General features: G+C 43.1%; 1 protein-coding gene across 3 annotated transcripts in view; it reads left to right on the forward strand.

Annotated features, from left to right (window-relative positions):
* The window catches only part of DCBLD1 (discoidin, CUB and LCCL domain containing 1), a 63,002-nt gene extending 46,849 nt beyond the window's left edge, over positions 1 to 16,153 (forward strand). For 2 of the 3 annotated variants that reach the window (XM_057740076.1, XM_057740077.1), the window contains 10 exons: positions 1,316 to 1,449; positions 6,254 to 6,294; positions 7,260 to 7,475; positions 7,869 to 7,993; positions 8,233 to 8,380; positions 8,481 to 8,588; positions 10,394 to 10,478; positions 10,707 to 10,756; positions 11,647 to 11,766; positions 14,056 to 16,153. In XM_057740076.1, coding sequence (XP_057596059.1) covers positions 1,316 to 1,449; positions 6,254 to 6,294; positions 7,260 to 7,475; positions 7,869 to 7,993; positions 8,233 to 8,380; positions 8,481 to 8,588; positions 10,394 to 10,478; positions 10,707 to 10,756; positions 11,647 to 11,766; positions 14,056 to 14,564 — 1,536 coding nt within the window. In that variant the 3' untranslated portion in view covers positions 14,565 to 16,153. Of the gene's footprint in view, positions 1 to 1,315; positions 1,450 to 6,253; positions 6,295 to 7,259; positions 7,476 to 7,868; positions 7,994 to 8,232; positions 8,381 to 8,480; positions 8,589 to 10,393; positions 10,479 to 10,706; positions 10,757 to 11,646; positions 11,767 to 14,055 lie in introns of those variants that run through there. The other variant, XM_057740078.1, reaches the window with a different exon arrangement.
* The last annotated feature ends 2,354 nt before the right edge of the window (positions 16,154 to 18,507 follow it).

An 18,507-nucleotide genomic window follows, 5' to 3' on the forward strand; every position in this document is an offset into this window, starting at 1 on the left:
CAAACGTTCTCAATTTTATGGCAACCACATTAGTTGCAAAATCGTTGGTCTCATGGGTCCTTCTGATATCGTAACCGAAATCTAAGAAAAATTTTCCACTGCAGTAAGGTAAATAGTGTTGTCATTAACACAAAGAGAAACTCCCAAGTTCAGTTATTGAGACACAATTTTATGAGCTGCTTTTCTCCTTTTGGCACTAGCCATTGCAGAGAAGCAGGGCACTGCTAAAATTTACTTAGGAAAAGACCCTTCTTGGCCCCTCATTCTTGGGCTAACTAGCTAATCACCCTCCCACCCAGGTCTGTGCTCGTGGGGACCTTCGGGCCTGGGCACCCTGTGGGAGAGTTCCAGTTGTTCCCCCAGCCCCACTTCCAATCCCGGGGCCTCCTGCTAATCAGAGCCAGCCAGGTGCCCCTGCTGGGTTTGTCACACCAGCCAGCAGCCTTGGAGGGCTGAGCAGGTGTCAGCTGTTCGACCCTCTCAGAGGAGATTCAGAAATTGAAATAGAGCCTGTGGGCCCTGGGTTGCTTGTGATTGCTCTGAGACCGTCACGACGTTTTCTGTTCCATTCAGTGTTCTGTGGCTGACACTCCTATTTTGGTTTTGATGCCTTGTTAAATCTCTAATTTTAAAATGAAGCTGCGGTATGGAAGGTTCACCATGTCAAATGATCCTCTGTATGTGTGTTTAGTAAAGCAAATGTAAGAAACTGATCCGTTATCTATTCTTGCTGAACCAGTCACCCCAAAACGTAGTGGCTTAACATGACAGCCCTTTTCTTCGCTGATGAGTTTGTGGGTCCGCCGTGTGGGCTGGTTGGTTCTTAAGCTCCCTTTGCCTGGAATCGCTGGTGCAGCTGCCGTCGTGTGGCACATCGTCTGGGGTAGGGGTCTAAGCTGGCCTCACTGGCACGTGTGGCAGTTTGCTGGCCCCACGTTACCTGCGGCAGAACCCAGCAAGCCACAGGGCCCGCTTCGGAGTGGGTGTGGGAGGTGACCACACACGGGCATGGCCACCAGGAGGCGTTATGCACTGGGGAGCCACGAATCCTGTAGAGTACCTGCCTTCCTTCCTCCCTAGTGGAAAGGTTCCCAACTTAGTCAGCATACATATGATGACTCTGATGTCATTCTGAGCTAGTTAGCCATTCATTTTTTCCACTCCCTTCTACTTTTTATTTAAATGACCTGTACTTTAGCCACATCATGGGTCCACGAGGGATCCTGACCACAAGTTGTCACAGAATGGGAAGCTCCCCGTACACGTGACATGCATTGTTGAGTTATTTATAAGTGATGCTGCTGCTGTGTTTCAGACCTCTTTACTGTGCAAAGCCGCCATCCACGCAGGAGTAATTGCAGATGAAGTGGGTGGTCAGATCAGCGTGCTTCTGCGCAAAGGGATAAGTCGCTATGAAGGGATCCTGGCCAATGGTGTGCTCTCAAGGGAGTAAGTACTTTGCCTTTTGTTCTGAGCGGACGATAACCCCGCAGGCATAATTAATCAGCTCACCATTTTGAACGGACTGCAGACATGTGATACCAAGGGCATGTCAACTGGGAAAAATACGTTTGAGTGCTTAGAGCAGCAATTGTGGTGCCCGTGTGGAAGGTAAATGTAGCAATAAAAAAGCTCACCGGTGATGCTGACAAGCAAGTAAAAATGGCACGCAGCTGAAGCCCCAGGACACAGGAGCCTTCTGCTCTCAGGTGCTTCAGTGGGAGGCAATAAAGGCTTATTCCTCTCTCGTTTTTCCTGTTGCTGTAAATTACTGATTATTGCCAATATTACCGAAGATACTGAAGGAGACAAGGGACTGAAATAAACCCAGGCAGAACCACTGAACGCCCTAGAGGATCCCTAGAGAGAGTCTCACAAGGATGAATAATAGTTGGGAAGTGAAAAAAAAAGATGGCTTTTTTTTTTTTAACATTGTTAACGTCTCTGTTCTGTTTTATCCTCTGAGCTTTCAGCTTCATAAGAAAAAAATATGTCAGTTGCTTTAAACACTTCAACCTCAGCTTTTAATGCTTTCAGGTCTCCTCAGCTTCTAGAGTGGAAAACTAGAGCTGTTACAACTAAAATAGGCCAGCCTTGTGATCCAGATGTCCACCAGTATAAACAGGCACCTGCGAATGGTCCAGAGGGGCACTCCCTTTGGAATGGATGGCCGCCTTGTGAGGGCACAGTGCTCCTCGAGGACTGGTTCCACTGCACAGTTGGTGTCCTCGGGGATTGGTTCCAGGACCCCCGTGGATGCCAAAATCCACGGATGCTCAAGTCTCTTATATGAAATGGCATAATATTTACATACAACTATGCACATCCTCCCATGTACTTTAAATCATCTCTAGACTACTTATAATACCTAATACAAGGTAAATGCTATGTAAATCATTGTAAATACAATGTAAATGTTGTCAAAATAGTCGCCAGCTGTGGCAAATTCAAATTTTGCTTTTGGGAATTTTTCTGGAATTTTTTTTTCTGAATATTTTAATTCTGTGGTTGGTTGAATCTGGAGATGCAGAATCTGCAGATATGGCTGACTGTATACACACATGTATGTGCACATTCATGTACTGTATACATAAATTTTTATATTATATACACACGTATTATATATACTTACACACACGTGTGTATATACACTTTTTCACTTATGTATTTGCATCAGACTCTTTGGGACATTAAAATTCATACCCTGATTTATAAATTTATATCCTGATTTATAGTAAAAGTGATTGCTTATGCACAGTAAGCTTTAAATGTCTGCTTGACTTTGAGTTTTGAGGATTTTTTTTGTTTGTTTTAATTTTACTAGAGTATAGTTGATTTACAGTGTTGTGTGAGTTCCAGGTCTACAGCAAAGTGGTTTAGTTATACATATAGTCATTCTTTTTTAGATTCTTTTCTCATATAGGTGATCACAGAATATTGAGTAGAGTTCCCTGTGCTACACAGTAGGTCCTTGTTGGTTATCTGTCTTCTATACAGTAGTGTGTGTAAGCTGGTTTATCCCTCCCCACCACATTTCCCCTTTGGTAACCATAAGTTTGTTTTAGATATTTGCAAGTTTGTTTTTGTTTTGTAAATAAGTTCATTTGTTATCATTTTTTAAAATTAGATTCCACATATGAGTAATATATGATTTTTGTCTTGTCTGACTTACTTCACTTCATATGATCATCTCTAGGTCCATCCATGTTGCTGCAAATGGCGCTGTTATTTCATTCTTTTTTATGGCTGAGTAATATTCCACTGTACATATGTACCACATCTTTATCCATTCCTCTGTCAATGGACATTCAGGTAGCTTCCATGTCTTGGCTGTTGTAAATAGTGTTGCAGTGAACACTGGGAGGATCTGTTTCTTTCTGTGTTGTTTATGGTTTGCTCTGTTGATAAGATGCTGTTTCAGGAAGGTATCAAGCTGTGGTCTATATTTGTTGGGTGCTGTTGTCTCCAAATAGGAATGAGGAACTGGCCTTAGGCTTTAAATCTGTTTTTTGGAATCTCTTGCCTATGTTTGAATATATTTGAATGCTTCTTTTGTAGGAAAATAAGATAGTAAAAAGTTTAACTTGTACTATTTGGATTTTTAGTTTTAAAGAAAAGTTATTTAAACTATTGCATAGAAGTAGACATAATGTTCTCAATTACTTCTGCTGCATCAACTGGACTTAATATTGCATTGGCCAAAAGGGTCATTCAGGTTTTTCCATAACATCTTACAGAAAAACCTGAATGACCTTTTTGGCCAACCCAATACATATGAAGTCATTTTATATAATTTGATGTTAAACTTTGATGCAAAAATAAGAGTCCAGAAATCTAAACCATTAATAAATTAGGAAACATTTTGCTCCACATTCCATATAGTCATTTGAACTAATTCTCCGATTTTTGTTTTGGGAGAAGTAGACAAAGTCTAGAATTATATCAAGGCCCCTTCTCCCCTCTGGCTCTGTGGTTTTGCATCATCTTCTTGTACTGAGCTGAAAAGAGTAAACTTTGTGCTCATGCAGTCTCTTCCACTCGTTTCCACTCCCAGATCTTCAGGGAGCAGTTGTTTTGATCTGTGCTGTTTTGCTGTTGGGGAAGCACTGTACATGCGGTCATTGAACTTCTGTTCCCACACATGATTGTTTGGCATTCAGGAAGAAACACAGAAGGAAGCACTGCAGCTGAGGAAGAAGTGGTCCCTGAAGTAAATATCTAGGGTTCTTCTGGGATTCATCCCGGGTCATGTCACTTCCTTGATTTGCGGGGACCAGAATGGAATCAGGAAGAGTGACTGACCTCACACAGAGGATGATGCCTCAGGCCATCTGCAGGGAAGGCTTTTCTGTGTGTTTACACCAGACTATTCCTGATTGCTTCTACAGCCCTCTGGGAAGGCTGGCAATTCCTGGAATCTGATTACATTCATTCACACGTTAGGGTGTGAATGAATGTAATCAGAACCGCATTCTTCCTAGGGGGTTTTCGTTTTTAAAAGAGGAAGCTTATTTACCTATAGAATTCTCTAGTGGTTGTATTTAATTAGTTTAATTGGGTGAAATGGAGAAACATATTCCAGTTGATACTAGAGGAAGGCCAGGCAGAGGGCTCTTAGAAGCAGAACCTTTCCCAGAATCTTCTTCTCAGGGTTAACTCCAAAGCTAACCTTCTTTCCTTAACTTCTCTTTTTCAACAACAACAAAATAAATATTTTAATGTTTCATGGCAGTGGGAGTGCGTTTAGGGGATCAGGGTTGCAGCAGTATTATTTGGGCCAAACTTCAGGTGTAATACTTAAGTAAATCTTAACAAATTTAAATACAGACTGCAACAATGTGCACCTTTCCTTAAAGGTTAAGGGAGCTGGGTCCTCACTGCTGCTCAGCCACTAACTGTGAACTGAAGAAGGTCCCATGACCCAAGTGGGTCTGCATTTTCTCAAGTACAAAATGATTGGTGCCTGCATTATATTCAGCACAGATTATAATAGAACCTTTATGTGGAAAACCAGGGCTTTACAGAGTCTCTGCCTGAGAGTGGACAAAGAGTATGAAAGAAAAACCTGTTACTTGAAACGAAAAACAAAACCTTGATGCGAAGGTGCTTATATTCCTGTCCAGACTATTTTTGGGTTCTCTGTGGATTTCACATTTCAGTGCTCACTCTGTCCATTATTGCCACATAATTCAGAGTTAAACATTTAAAACAGTAAGCAGTACGCTCAGATTGTAAAATACTTGAACATGACAGTGACATCTACCTTGTTTCGTTCACCTGTAGTATCTAATGTAGTGAGTACGATGCGTATAAGATTAATCTTGAGGATTCCAAGTTTTCTATTCATTCTCTGTATTGTTCCAGCATTGAGTTGGTGAGGGATTTACAAAAGATACATGTGGTCTTAGGCCTTAGGAACCTCTTCCCCGCAGAAGGAGACAACTGCAGAGCAAGGCTGATTTGATGCGTTCACCAGGAGAGTAATACAAGCTATAGAACTGGGGGGTCCAGAGGCCCAGGGTCAATGCCAGATGTGCAGGACTGTCTGGCAGCAGTTCAGGTGAAGCACTCTGAGTTTTCTCCAGCTGCACCTTGTCAGCCAGAAGCAGGAGCTGGTTCATGACTTGGTGTTGTTGCTGCAGTAGGTAGGAGCGTGACTGGAGAGAGAGAGACAAGGCTGAGGCTGTCCCCGGAGCAACGCTGCTGGGGCAGGACCCCTCGGGGAAGAAGTGGAGAAGTCTGTAGAGAAGGCAGCTAGCAAATGACGTGCTCATTCTTCTAAAAGTGATCAGGTGTCTTCAGGTCTGGTCCTTGATCTCTGACAGTGAGTGGGGCGCTGGAGGGGTGCCTGCTAAAGCCCAGGGAGGGTTCAGAAAGTCATCCTTTCTGCCTCCATCACCATGTGGTCATTAACTGGGATTCAAGGGTGTCCTGGGGACTGTCTATGTGCATGTTCCTTTCCAGTACAATGTGGCATGATGGAAACAGCAAAGGATTTTGATTCAGAGGCAGTGTCTCAAGAGTCCTGGCCACGTGTCACCTGTGCGAATTTAGGAAAGTTGCTTACCTTTGATGGGCCTGAGTTTCTTGGTCTGTGAAATACCAATGACAGCGATATGAACCATGGCCTTGCGGGTGCTGTGAGGACCATAGGCAGTGTGGGAAGGCTCTGAGCCCCATGCTATAGCGCTGTACCAGTCATTAAGATCCAGTTAAGCAACTCACCTCCTCATCTTTGTGTTTATTATTTCAGTGGTTCCCTGTCAGACAAGCGATTTCTGTTTACCTCCAATGGTAAGGATCATGCTTTCCTTAAGAATTTGACACTTTAAAATCTTCAGGGGTAGTGTATTCTTCCATACCCCTCAGATGATATAACTTAAAGGATTATTTTTTTCTTTTCCCCTCAGGTCATGTAGCACCAAGTATGCTGTGACTTAAAAATACATCAGACAATAAACCCAATTAACATGAGGAAGAAAATATTTTCTTTATAATCTCTCTAAAACTTTTGCCAGGAAGAACGAACGTGTGAAATATTTAAGATAAATTCCTTATTTTAGATTTTAACAGAAAAAGCTTTTGAGTAGTGCAGTTTGACTTGTGTGTATTTGGAATGAAGTTATTGAAAATGTATAGCATAAAGGCTTTTATAGCCCCTCCATCATGGAATATATTCTGAGGGAATATTCTCCCTCACATAAAATCACGTCTTTCGGGGAGAACAATACAAACTTGCCTTCTCTGCCCAGGAGGAGGACTGGCCTTTATCTGCAGTCTCCACATTGTCTTGGACATGGCATAGTTAAGCTCCTTGGGGTGATGCTGGGTACAGTTAACTGAGCTTCAGAGCACCTGAGTACCTGCTCTCCAAGGGCACAGAGTGTGGAGTCCCCCTCTGATTTAGTGAGAAGAACCTCAGCACTGTAAGCTTTTAAGACACCTAGTACTTCATCGAAAGCATGGTGACTTTAGAAGATTAGAAAGGAAAATGCATAGTAGGGACAAAGAGACATCACCGCTAGGGGATATAAGGTCCATTAAGAAGAAAAGCAGCAAAAGTATCAAGACATGACAGCACCAGTGAGTCAAATGCAAGGCTGAATCGTTAAAAAGCTAGTAATTAAACACTTGATTCAATATCACAATGGAAGTAAATCAACCGAATAATTTTAGGTGAAACAGGGTGCTGTTGTTTTTTTTTGTTTTGCTTTCATTTTGTGTCTATATCTGAAATATTGTCCTGCCCTTTTTTCTAGGCTGCAGCAGATCCTTGAGTTTGGAACCTGACCGGCAAATCAGAGCATCTTCTTCTTGGGAGTGGACCAATGAGACTGGAGATCAGGTCCGTTGGTCTCCTGGCCAAGCCCGACTTCAGGACCAAGGCCCGTCGTGGGCTTCGGGAAACAGGAGCAAGAACCATAGACAACGAGAGTGGCTGAGGATAGATTTGGGAGAGAAAAAGAAAATAACAGGTACTGACACCAGTGCACTTTCACAAAACAAGATGACTTGCAGTTGACATTATGTTTTGAATTCGCGTGGGTGCCCCCACCTCAAAGTACTCCATGTCTTTTTAAAAAGTAACAAATCTTCACATTGTCTCTGCGGGAAGAACCTGTGAGCAGTGTGTAAGGGTGGGTGTGTGGATGAGAGAGCTGGTATCTCCCTGCTGAAACCCTTTATGACATGTTGTCAGTGGGGAAACACTCGTCTGTCATCATGCTTCTAAATGCAGATAAGAAGAGTAGGCCTGTAAAATGATTTCAAATTTCAAGTGAGAGGGAAAAAAAGAAAAGAAACCTGAAATTATAATATATGTTTATAACATATATAAAACTAACCCATAAATAATATTTTCTTACAAGGAATTAGGACCACAGGATCCACACAGTCAAATTTCAACTTTTACGTAAAGAGTTTTGTAATGAACTTCAGAAACAACAACTCCAAGTGGGAGACCTATAAAGGAATTGTGAATAATGAAGAAAAGGTAAGGAACTAAGTAGGAGAGTGGACCTCCAAATATTTTCACCATGTGTTTCCAGAAAACAGATGCACAGCACCACGTCACATTACTTAGCCTTTGAGTACAAAGCCTTGTGTCTTCAGCATCAAGCATGTCTATAAAAATGCAACAGACATAGAATCTTGGCTTTGATTTCATATAAACAGGTGTGAGTGGGTTGATAAAGACCTAGAAACTAATAGAATCTTCACTTGCTCCTACAGGTGTTTCAGGGCAACTCTAATTTTCGGGACCCTGTGCGGAACAATTTCATCCCTCCCATTGTGGCCAGATATGTGCGCGTGATCCCCCAGACGTGGCACCAGAGGATAGCCTTGAAAGTGGAGCTCCTTGGCTGCCAGATTGCACCAGGTAGGACTCAGGGTGAGTCAGTGAGTTACTGGATTCTGGTCACCTCCTTTCACAAATTGTTGTTACTCATGTGATTTCTCCAACATCTCTTCTCGCTCAGGTAATGACTCATTGGTGTGGCGCAAAACAAGTCTAAATACTGTTGGTTCAACTAAAAGAGAAGATGAGACAATCTCAAAACCCATCCCCTCTGAAGAAATGCCCAAAGGTACGGCAGGTATCGTTTTGTGGTTTCTTAAGGAATATAACTGGTACTCCAGCCAATAATACAGTAGCTTCAACAACATTCTTTTTTTCTGTGTCATATAAGTGTCTGGAGGCAGAGGGTCCAGCGATATCTGCACATGTGTAAAATAATATATGTCCACACTTTTCATTGCAGTATTGTAAGTAGGAAAAGACTGGAAACAAACGTATGTGCCCGTCGAACACTATGTAAATCTTTTATAGAAAAATAAGACAGTAGCACATCCATGCCATGGAATACTCTATAACCATAAAAAAAAAAAAAAAGAGTGTGTTAGTAATATAGAAAGTTCTCTGAGACACATTGACAACTTAAAAAAATAAGCATGGTATACAGTAGTTTATATAGCACTCTACCATATGTGTGTGGAGGGGGAGATATGGCATCAATATATGTATTTATATTCATCCCAGTATATCTGGAAAAATGTCAAGAAACATACTTTCACTTCCTGGGGAGGAAGAATGGAGGTAGAAGGGAAACATTCCATTCCATACCATTTTATACTTTTTGAATTTTGAACATGTAAATGTATAATCTATCCAAATAATAAACATTAAAAATACATTTTTTCAGAATGTAAAATAATTTGCATATTAATTTTATAAAATTTGTAAACATTAGAGATATGGAAATAAGAAAATAAAAATCACCCATAAATCAGCATCCACGGTCACCATATTCCACTGCATCTAGGCGACTATGTTTATATTTATAACTCTGACACAGAACATCTAGGCGACTCTGTTTATATTTGTAACTCTGAGACAGAACGGCAGCGTACTATATATTTTGTTCTGTAGCATGTATTTTTCACTTGACATTGGATTATGAGCATTTTCCAATGCTATTAAATAGTTGAAAACACAGTTGTTAATATTTTATAGTATTTTTTCATATGAACATACCATCATTTAGTTTACTGTTTCCCTATTATTGGATGTTTAAATTGTTAGATTTTCCCCAAATTTCTGCTCTTATAAATAACACCACTGTTATTTACATAAATTTTGTTCCCTTCTAACTTCCTTGTCCTCCCTTTTATGAACTACATGATTCTACTTCCAATCATTCCTTTATTTTCTTCCCAGGGAGCACAGGAAAAAAGAAGGGTTAAGAACAAACATTTCTCCTTTAGTTTTCACAGTTTCTACAAGCTTGGGGCCTCTTCAGTGGCTGTTAAGGTGATCTCCTTCCTTAAAGCAGACAGTTGTGGAAAGACATGGTCTGGTGTTTCATGCAGCAGAATGAACTGCTGTTGAGATCATCAGGCTGCATTTCCTTTCAGCCCACAGTTCCGAGGCTCTGGTTCCCGGGGCCTCTGTTACTGTACAGGTCCAAACCTGCCCTCCTTCTTGGGAAAAGGGTTGCCTGAGCCAAGCTGAGAGCTCTACACTGTGCTTAAATCATCTACCTGCCTCAGTCGCTCCTGGCTGGGTGGGCCAGCTGTAAACCTCCCCATCAATTTTGATTTTTAGAGTCTAATACGGTCCAAGCAGCAAACTTGGAGAAAATGTTAAAACTGAGGAACACTGGAAAGTGCCCTTGAGGAAAAAAAAATAAAGATAAATTTTATTTTCCTGAACATTAGCTGGGATTTTGAATCTTCTCTTTTTGCTTTCCAGTATCAGTAAATGCTTAGCATGTATTCTTGTGCCACCCATGTGAAACAGCTGAGGACCTTTCAAATCAGTATACAGTTTTAGGTCATGAAATTCGGTTGCTGTTCATTTGTGTTGTAACATGATGGCTTTTCCCCTTCTTAGGATTAAATGTCACAGCTGTTGTTATTCCACTGGTGCTCCTTGTCCTGCTGGTTGCTGGAGTGGGAATCTTTGCAGTCCTTAGAAAGTATGTGACTTCACATTTAAAAACATTTTTCTCTAATTATGTAAGCAATCACAAAAGTTTATTCTTCATATATTCATGTGTAGAAGGCAGCATTACTTCTCCCAAGATAAAAGGTTAACTTATATTTTAAAAACAAGTTGGATAGAGGTAGAAAATACCAAATATTGTTTTATGGACAGTACTTATCATTTAGCAATCTTTTCAGTGGGATTTTTTTTGTCTTCATAGGAAGAAGAAGAAAGGAAATCCTTATGGATCAGCAAAGGCTCAGAAAACAGGTTGGTTGAAAAAACTATCTACAGTTTTATTCTGTCTTTGAGGAAGGGACAGAATCTGCTGATTAAAAGCATTATTAGGTGCTTTTAATCAGCAGATCCTGATTAATACCCACATTTCTATGGTTAAAGAAATAAGATCTAATAGCTTTATGTTAGCAGATCTACCAGGAAGGAATATATTGTATCCTGTCTCTTAATTCAGAATCTTCATAGCCAGTTTTACTTTTGCTCAGCATCATCCCATCATTTATCAAAATTAATTTGGGGGGGGGGGGGGCGGGCAATTGGAGTTTCAGTCCCTGTACCGCCTGTCACCATGGAGAAATTATAAAAGCCCCAGCTGTGAGCTGGATGTTGCTCAGCACGCCCCGCATCTTCAGGCCTCCGTTGTATTTTTCACTCTGGGGAAGCACTAAGCAGGACAGGTTTCAGAGAATCCTTAGGACACAGGATGCCCAAGCAATGAGTCAGCTGTGGTCCAGAGAGAGGACAGCAGGGCAAGACCCCTGAGAGCCTCCAGGACAACCTAGGACTCCATCTCTATAGCCTCTAAACAGCCAGCTGTGTTGACTCCTCAAGGTCACAGATGCAGTGCAGATTAGGGAAAACCATGCCCAGGTGGCCTAACCTAGGGATAATCTGGGACCTGATGGGTACACAAATACATTTTACTGGCACAGGAGAAAGAATGATTAGGATGGTGTATGCTGTTGTTGTAATGACCTCAACATGCTGTTTCCACCACACACATCTGGAGAGCTGTGGTTGTGCAACTGTCACAGTCAGCTGGCAAAAGGCAGCCTGACCTCTGACTTAACCAGGAGCCTGTTGTGGAGTAAATGTGTTATACTACCAGGATATTAGTTTGTTTCATGTTATCTTTATTCTAGACTGTTGGAAGCAGATCAAATATCCCTTTGCCAGGCATCAGTCAGCTGAGTTTACCATCAGCTACGATAATGAAAAGGAGATGACACAAAAGTTGGATCTCATCACAAGTGATATGGCAGGTAGGTACCAAGTCTCCATGATCATGCTGTCAGGCAGGAGGTGCTGCTTATGGGAGAGGGGAGACCAGAAAGAGAAATAAGACTAAAATCTTTTGTTTAGATGGGGTCTGGTAAATCAATAATGTGTGGTTCTCCCTCTGTGCTCTGCACATAGTTACAAACTAACACTAAAATATTTCCCAAAAGCCCCATTCAGCCCAGGCTCTTACACCTGCAAGGCCTCTAATGACACCCAGAGCAATGGTCCTGAAGTACTGCTGAAATCTGGAAGCCCTTAACTAATCTGTTTCTGTTGCTAAGGTTTTGATTAAGGCACTAGAAAGATAAATTGAGCATAGCTCCTGCCCTTGAGGAACTGGAGGTAGGAAATGAAGGAATCCATTAGAATGGCCTCAACGTCCCTGACAAGCCGTTGTTGACAGTCAAGCTTCTCAAACAATTTGTGAGGAAGGATCCATTTTTGCCTATTATTTTTTTAATCCATCAAGGACTAATATTTTTGTAAAATATAGTATAAATTAGTAAATGAAATTTTTAAAAAGAATAAAAAGCTCTAATTTTTTAGTTAGACTCAAGGGACATAAAATTACTCTCAACGTGCTGTAAGATCTGAATACTTTCTATCAATTTGTGCACTTATCTCTTTACACATACTGCTGTAGCTTTTTGCTACTCAAAGTATGTTCTGAGGACCAGCAGCAATTCCGGGAGCTCACTAGAAATGTGGGCTTTCAGGCCATGGCCCAGGCCTACTGAACCAGCAGTTCCCAGGTGACATGTATATGTGTGAAAGTCAGAAAGGTACCAGTGGAAAGGTCGTTTGACCTGCTTCAGGGGTAAAGGGAGCAATTCTCCAATGAAAATCCATCTTGTTCCTTTCCTTGGACAATTCAAGCTCTGCGTTGGGGGTGAAGTGCAAAGCGGGGAGAACCCCTTGTTTGTCCTCCTCTTCCTTTCGTTCTCCTTCAGCTTCCAGTACAGCCTCTTTTCCTTCCTCACTGCGTGGTCCTCCTGGGCCCCTTAAGCATGCAGGGCTGCAGCTCGCAGTCATTTGCAGTCTCACCCACTGCGCTCCAGAGCTCCCGGCAGAGCCCCTCCTTTCCTTTTTATCTTTTCTGTTGCTCGCATCCAGACTTCCCTCCCGGTCCCCAATAAGTCAGTAATTCTTGCCCGCTGGACGTCATCTCCTGCAAGGGCCACCAGTTCCTCAGGGGATCCAAAATTGAACCCATTGTTCCTAACCGTTGACCCATGTGCTCCTTGCATTCCTTTTCTAAGTGGCTTCTGAATGTGCATCCTAGTTTTCAGGTCTTAATGTCTGGGAGGTGTCCTCTTTGGTCCTAGCCCACCTACATCATTGGTGACAAATTTCTCTGATGCCTGTCCCCAAAGTGTGGCCTTTCCAGAGCTGTTGCCAGTCCCCTAATTTATGACTTCATATTTCATTTCTCTGCTTTTTACTTTTTGTTTTTTTTATCTTTCCCTCTTCATCCTCCCTCCAGTTACCTCTTTTTGCCAGTCTGTTATTTAGAATCTTCATAGGTTTCTACAGAATTAAACCAACCTCCCTAGCAAGACACTCAGTGCCCTCCATGATCTAGCATATGGGTAACAGCTCACACTTGGGCCGTGTGTTTAAGTTCTTGCCCCATTGGCTGCTACCTGTGTAATCTTGGAAAAATTAATCTCTCTCTGCTTCGGTTTTCCATTTGTAAAAGGGAATAACAGTCCCTATCTCATAGGACTTTTTTTGGGGGGGGGGGGAGGATTTAACTACTTGATATCTTAATATCATAGAATAGTGCCCGGCACCAAGTAAGGACTCAGTAAATGTGAGCTTCACCGTTTTCACTACCATTGTCATTAACCCCCAACTTATGACTTTGGTTTTTATACCCTTTTAAATTCCTCCATGTCCCTCATACTCTGGCCATAAAACACTCTGCGTTCATGGTTGTTTAATAGGTTGTCCGATCACTTTTCCCTCCCCTGACAATATTACCTCCACCTCCAAAATGCGGCCTTTCAAGAGCCAGGTTTAGAGCTCCGTGAAGTTGTTCCCTCATACCCCTAGGCGGGGTTAGAGGTCATCTCCGCCTCTGGAGGTTCCTGTGCGGGTGGAGGCTTCCTAGGTTGTGTAAGCCCCTGCGCGTGGCATCTGCGCCTTCTCTACCTCCGTCTCTCTTGCTGCCCGTTACACGTCAGGCGCTCGGCAGAGCACCCCCTACAGACAGCCGGTCTGTGGGTGTGTGGGCTGCGGTGCGCAAACGTCCGCCCTTTGGGTTCCAGATTACCAGCAGCCTCTCATGATCGGCACCGGGACGGTCAGCAGGAAGGGCTCCACCTTCCGGCCGATGGACACCGAGGCGGACGAGGCGGGGCCGGGCGCGGAGGCCGGCGGCCACTACGACCGCCCGCTCCGGGCCGGCCGCCACGAGTACGCGCTGCCCTTGCCCAGCGCGGAGCCCGAGTACGCCACGCCCATCGTGGAGCGGCCCCTGGCGCGCGCGCACACCTTCTCGGCGCGGAGCGGCTACCGCGTGCCGGGGCCCCGGCCGGCGCACAAGCACTCGCTCTCCTCCGGCGCCTTCCCCGCGGCCGCCGGCCGCCCGCCGCCGCAGAGCCGCGCGCCCGCGGACCCCGGTTATGACGCGCCCAAGGGCGGCGGCTTCGCCGCGGGGCGCGCCCAGCCCGACGGTCGGAAGCCCCAGGTCAGCACCGCGACCAGCGCCGCCTACGCGGCCCCCAGAGACTGCCTCAGACCCCTCAACCAGACGGCCATGACCGCTCTCCTGTGAACGCAATGTGAACGCGAAACCTGCTGTGGTACTGCCGCCGGGCTGTGTGCGGCGCTGGAAGCGGAGATGCGCTCGAGTGCGTGTGCGCGCGCGCACGTGTGTCTCTCGTGTGTGTGTGTGTGTGTGTGTGTGTGTGTCTGTGTGTGTCTGTGTGTGCGCGCGCGGTCTAACAGGATCCTGCGGTGGAGTCCTAGAGACCCTCCTCTCACTGTTTACAGAATTGTGCAGCTGACATTGTTCTGACCCTTAGGGTGAGCGTCTGTTGGGTTTTGTTGGACTAGAAAAATGAAAAGTTTCAGATGGCATTTTCATTTCTTTCAATGTGATACTGAGCTGCTTCGGTGTAAAATGTGCAATCTGTACAGAGTTGTATTTAACAAGAATTAAAATAACTTAAGTTTGCTTTAACAGATGTTAGTTCTGCACGGAGGTTAAGTAGGAGAATGCAGCTGTTGCAGAAACGTGTGTAATAGTATGTTCATTTTTTAAATATATTTTATCTGATACTGTGTTAGCAGCAGGTCTGTTTAAACTTAATCTTGTTATTATGGCTCATTTCCTTTCCTTTGATATCGAGAACTAAACATTGTTAACATTCTTCTCCTGGAAGGAATGAAATTACTTGAAGCATGAAAAGCACGCCAGGGTGGTTGTTTGCAATTATGATTATAGATTAAAAAGAACAAACAAACAGAATACAACCACCTCAGCAGCTGTCTGTTCCTTAGACTCCACTTCAGGTGGGGATGTGCAGTGGCCTGTCCAGCCGTGCAGGGAGCAGGCGGACTCTGGAGTCTGCAGGGCACCTCACTGCCCTCCGTCTGTGGGACCTGCTCTCTGAGCAGCTGGCCTTCATCACACTTCGCTTCCTGCTCACCTCAGGCCTGGCTGATATTTGCTTTCACATGCAAATCTGCCTTTTCAAACTGTCTGCAAAGCCAAATGCTGAGACTTGGAGCAACCCAAACTGCTTTCTCAACAAATTGAATGAAAGTGGCACAGCAATTATGCTCTAAGTTATTGTGTCAGATGCTTTTGTAGCTCAGATTAAAAATATTGCTGAGGTCAGACGCCCACACTTTTCATGACTTTCTTCAGAAACAGCACATTGTACTCTGAAACACAAAAAAACTTATTTGAAGTGTGTTCTTACAAAAGTGACTGAGGCCAGAACTACATACAGCTTTTCTACTGAGATGGTTGGAAACTGAACTAATTTTGTAAGAAACAATTTCCTCTCGAGTGTGTGTCTACAATTCCAGATTAGCCCAGACTTCAGCTGTACCTCATGTTCAGTGGTTTTTATCTGAGTTTGCTTTGTGACTTCACTGTGCGGGGATTTAACCTCTTTTGCCAAAGAGGAAACTATATGTTTGTTTGTTTTAATAGAAAATGTGGACCAAAAAATCCTTTCCCTAAAAATGTATGATAATCCTGTTTGTATGACTGACTTTCTGTGAAACAAAAATTTTAAAACATTGAGGTGCTGGAAGGTCATGGCAGACTATCCTGTGGTTATTGTGGAGGCTAAACCATTTGCCTTGTGAGTTTACATGGTTTTCTGTGCATACTAATTGTAATAAACTATGCCAAACCAGTCTACGTACACAGTCTGTCATTGGTATCCTGCTTGCTGGGCTACTGAAGGCAGTTGAGGGGCAGCCTCATAAAAGGGCAAGTGGTACAGTGGAAAGGGCACATTTGGCTCCCTCTGGTTTGTCCTAAGTTGGAAATGGGGACAAAAATTAGGGAAGCTGTCAGTTATTAATAAAATCCTAGCGATTTGGGGTCGATTGTTTCAGGCATTTTAGTTTGGCTTGCTGGATTGTTACAAGAAGTAGTGATCTGACTTTCTACAAGTCTGACTTATAGCAGGCTGGCTTCTGGGCTGGTTACTATGGATAATGAGTTGGTTTCCTATGCTTATTGCTGTAGGCTGCCAGCCAGAGTGCTGTTTTTATTTATGGTCTGGCCATGATCCATTTGTATATTCACTTTGTCATTACATAACCTGAGCCTCAGTTTCTTCATGTGTGAAAAGGATGTGAGTGTGCCTTCCTCCAAGGCTTACAGATAAGAATTAATTGTGACAACATTTGGGCTATATGTATTTTTAACATTAAAACATTAGTCCATAAACACAGACTTCTTTACGGTGGAGCTGTGTATACATGAGCTAATCATGACAGAGAGAGGGAGAACAGGGCTTTGTTTTGGAACACCGCTTCCTCAGGATGGCCTCACTGTCTAGCCCAGGATGGGTAGTGGAAAAGTCTGTCTGATACACCCAACACAGCTCAGCCTAAACTAGAGGATGAGAGCAGGAAAATGTTTTGCAACATTAGCACATATGATAAGGCAATTGTCTGTTTTTTTCCTATGTTATCAAATCCTTTTGGGAGGCTAAGATTGCAGCCTGTCACTTTTTACAATTGCGGCGAAAACACATCTGCTCTGACAGACAAGAGTATGCTGCCCACAGAGGCTGCTCAAACTGTGTTCTAGGTTCTATTACTGTGATTTACACTTGCACTAGTATTTATATCAGCCTAGAAAACATCTAGAAAGGATGCTAGAGATTTTTGTGTTTATTTTACACTGCTTTTAGATTCTTAGCAGAAACTGAAATCACATTTATATTATATGCACAGCTATAGACACCATGAATAGCCTTTCATAAAAACATCACCATGAGGCCTTTCATAAATACATACAACAGTTCAGCAATCCAAGTGTAGTCACAGCTTGGCCTCACTATTCTCAAAATGCTTCTGTTGCATTCATTCACCACCAAATATTTATTAAGGTTCTGAGAGCAGTGCTCACCCCGTACTTATTTGAGTCGAGAGAGAGCACATGCCTAGGCTCTCGCCAGGACCTGGGAGGAGCTAAGGCCCACTAATGAGAAGCTAGCGGTCCCTGCCCCAAAACACAGCCCATCCAGTCACCCAGTGCCCTTCTCGAAGCCACACTGCTGTGTTCATGGCCCGCTACAGATCTCTCATCTCCCACTATGGGTCTCGCCCAGCCTTTCCCTGTTCTGGGAATAAATTCTCCTAGAAGCTTTAAAGATTTTCCCTGTGCTTTTGGTATTCTGCAGTTTTACCACTTTGTGCTGGGCTATAAATTCATTTGTATTCACTTGGGACTTGTGCTTCTAGAATCTTGGGGTTCATCTTTATCAACTATGAACAAGTCTCAGCACCCTTTTTCCAATACTACTTGCCTCTTTGCTGTTTTCTCTATTCAGTCCTGGATGAAAGTCCCACATCTCTTCATCCCTCTTATCTGCCATATCTTTATCGTTCTGTGCTGTATTCTAGGCAAATTCCTGAAAGATAGCATGGCATAGTGGTTGAGTGCATGGTGAACAAGGCACCAGAACTTCTCTGCACCCGCCTTGCTTGTTACCTGGGGGGAAAAAACTCTCCCCCTACCTATAGCTGTTGTGAAGATTAAATGAAGCTTTTGGAGCACTGTCGGGCCCACATGAAGCACTGTATAAGATTACATATTATATTCCAGTTTACCAATTCCCAATTCTGCTATCTAATCTGCTGTTTAATCACTGAGGTTTTAATGTCAATTTAAAAAAAATTTCTGGATGGTGTACCGATTCTTTTTCGAGTCTTCCCATTTCTACACTGTCTTGGTATTTTCTTTGGTTTTGATTCCTTCTTTTAATCATTTGAAACCTACTAATTTTATGTTGTCTTTGATTTTTCTGTTACCTTCATCTCATTTAGAGTAAAAGCCAAAGGCTGTGCAATGATTTATAAGGCCCTGTCAACACTGTCCAGTTAAACTTTTGCAAGAATGGAAATATTCTCTGAGCTACTCAGTAAGGCAAGTCACCAGCCACATGTGGCTATTGAGCACTTGAAATGTGGCTGGCGTGACTGAGGAATACATTTTTAATTTTATTGAACTTTCATTTATTTAA

This window comes from Hippopotamus amphibius, chromosome 6 (genome assembly GCF_030028045.1).
Source record: "Hippopotamus amphibius kiboko isolate mHipAmp2 chromosome 6, mHipAmp2.hap2, whole genome shotgun sequence".
Taxonomy (NCBI): domain Eukaryota; kingdom Metazoa; phylum Chordata; class Mammalia; order Artiodactyla; family Hippopotamidae; genus Hippopotamus; species Hippopotamus amphibius.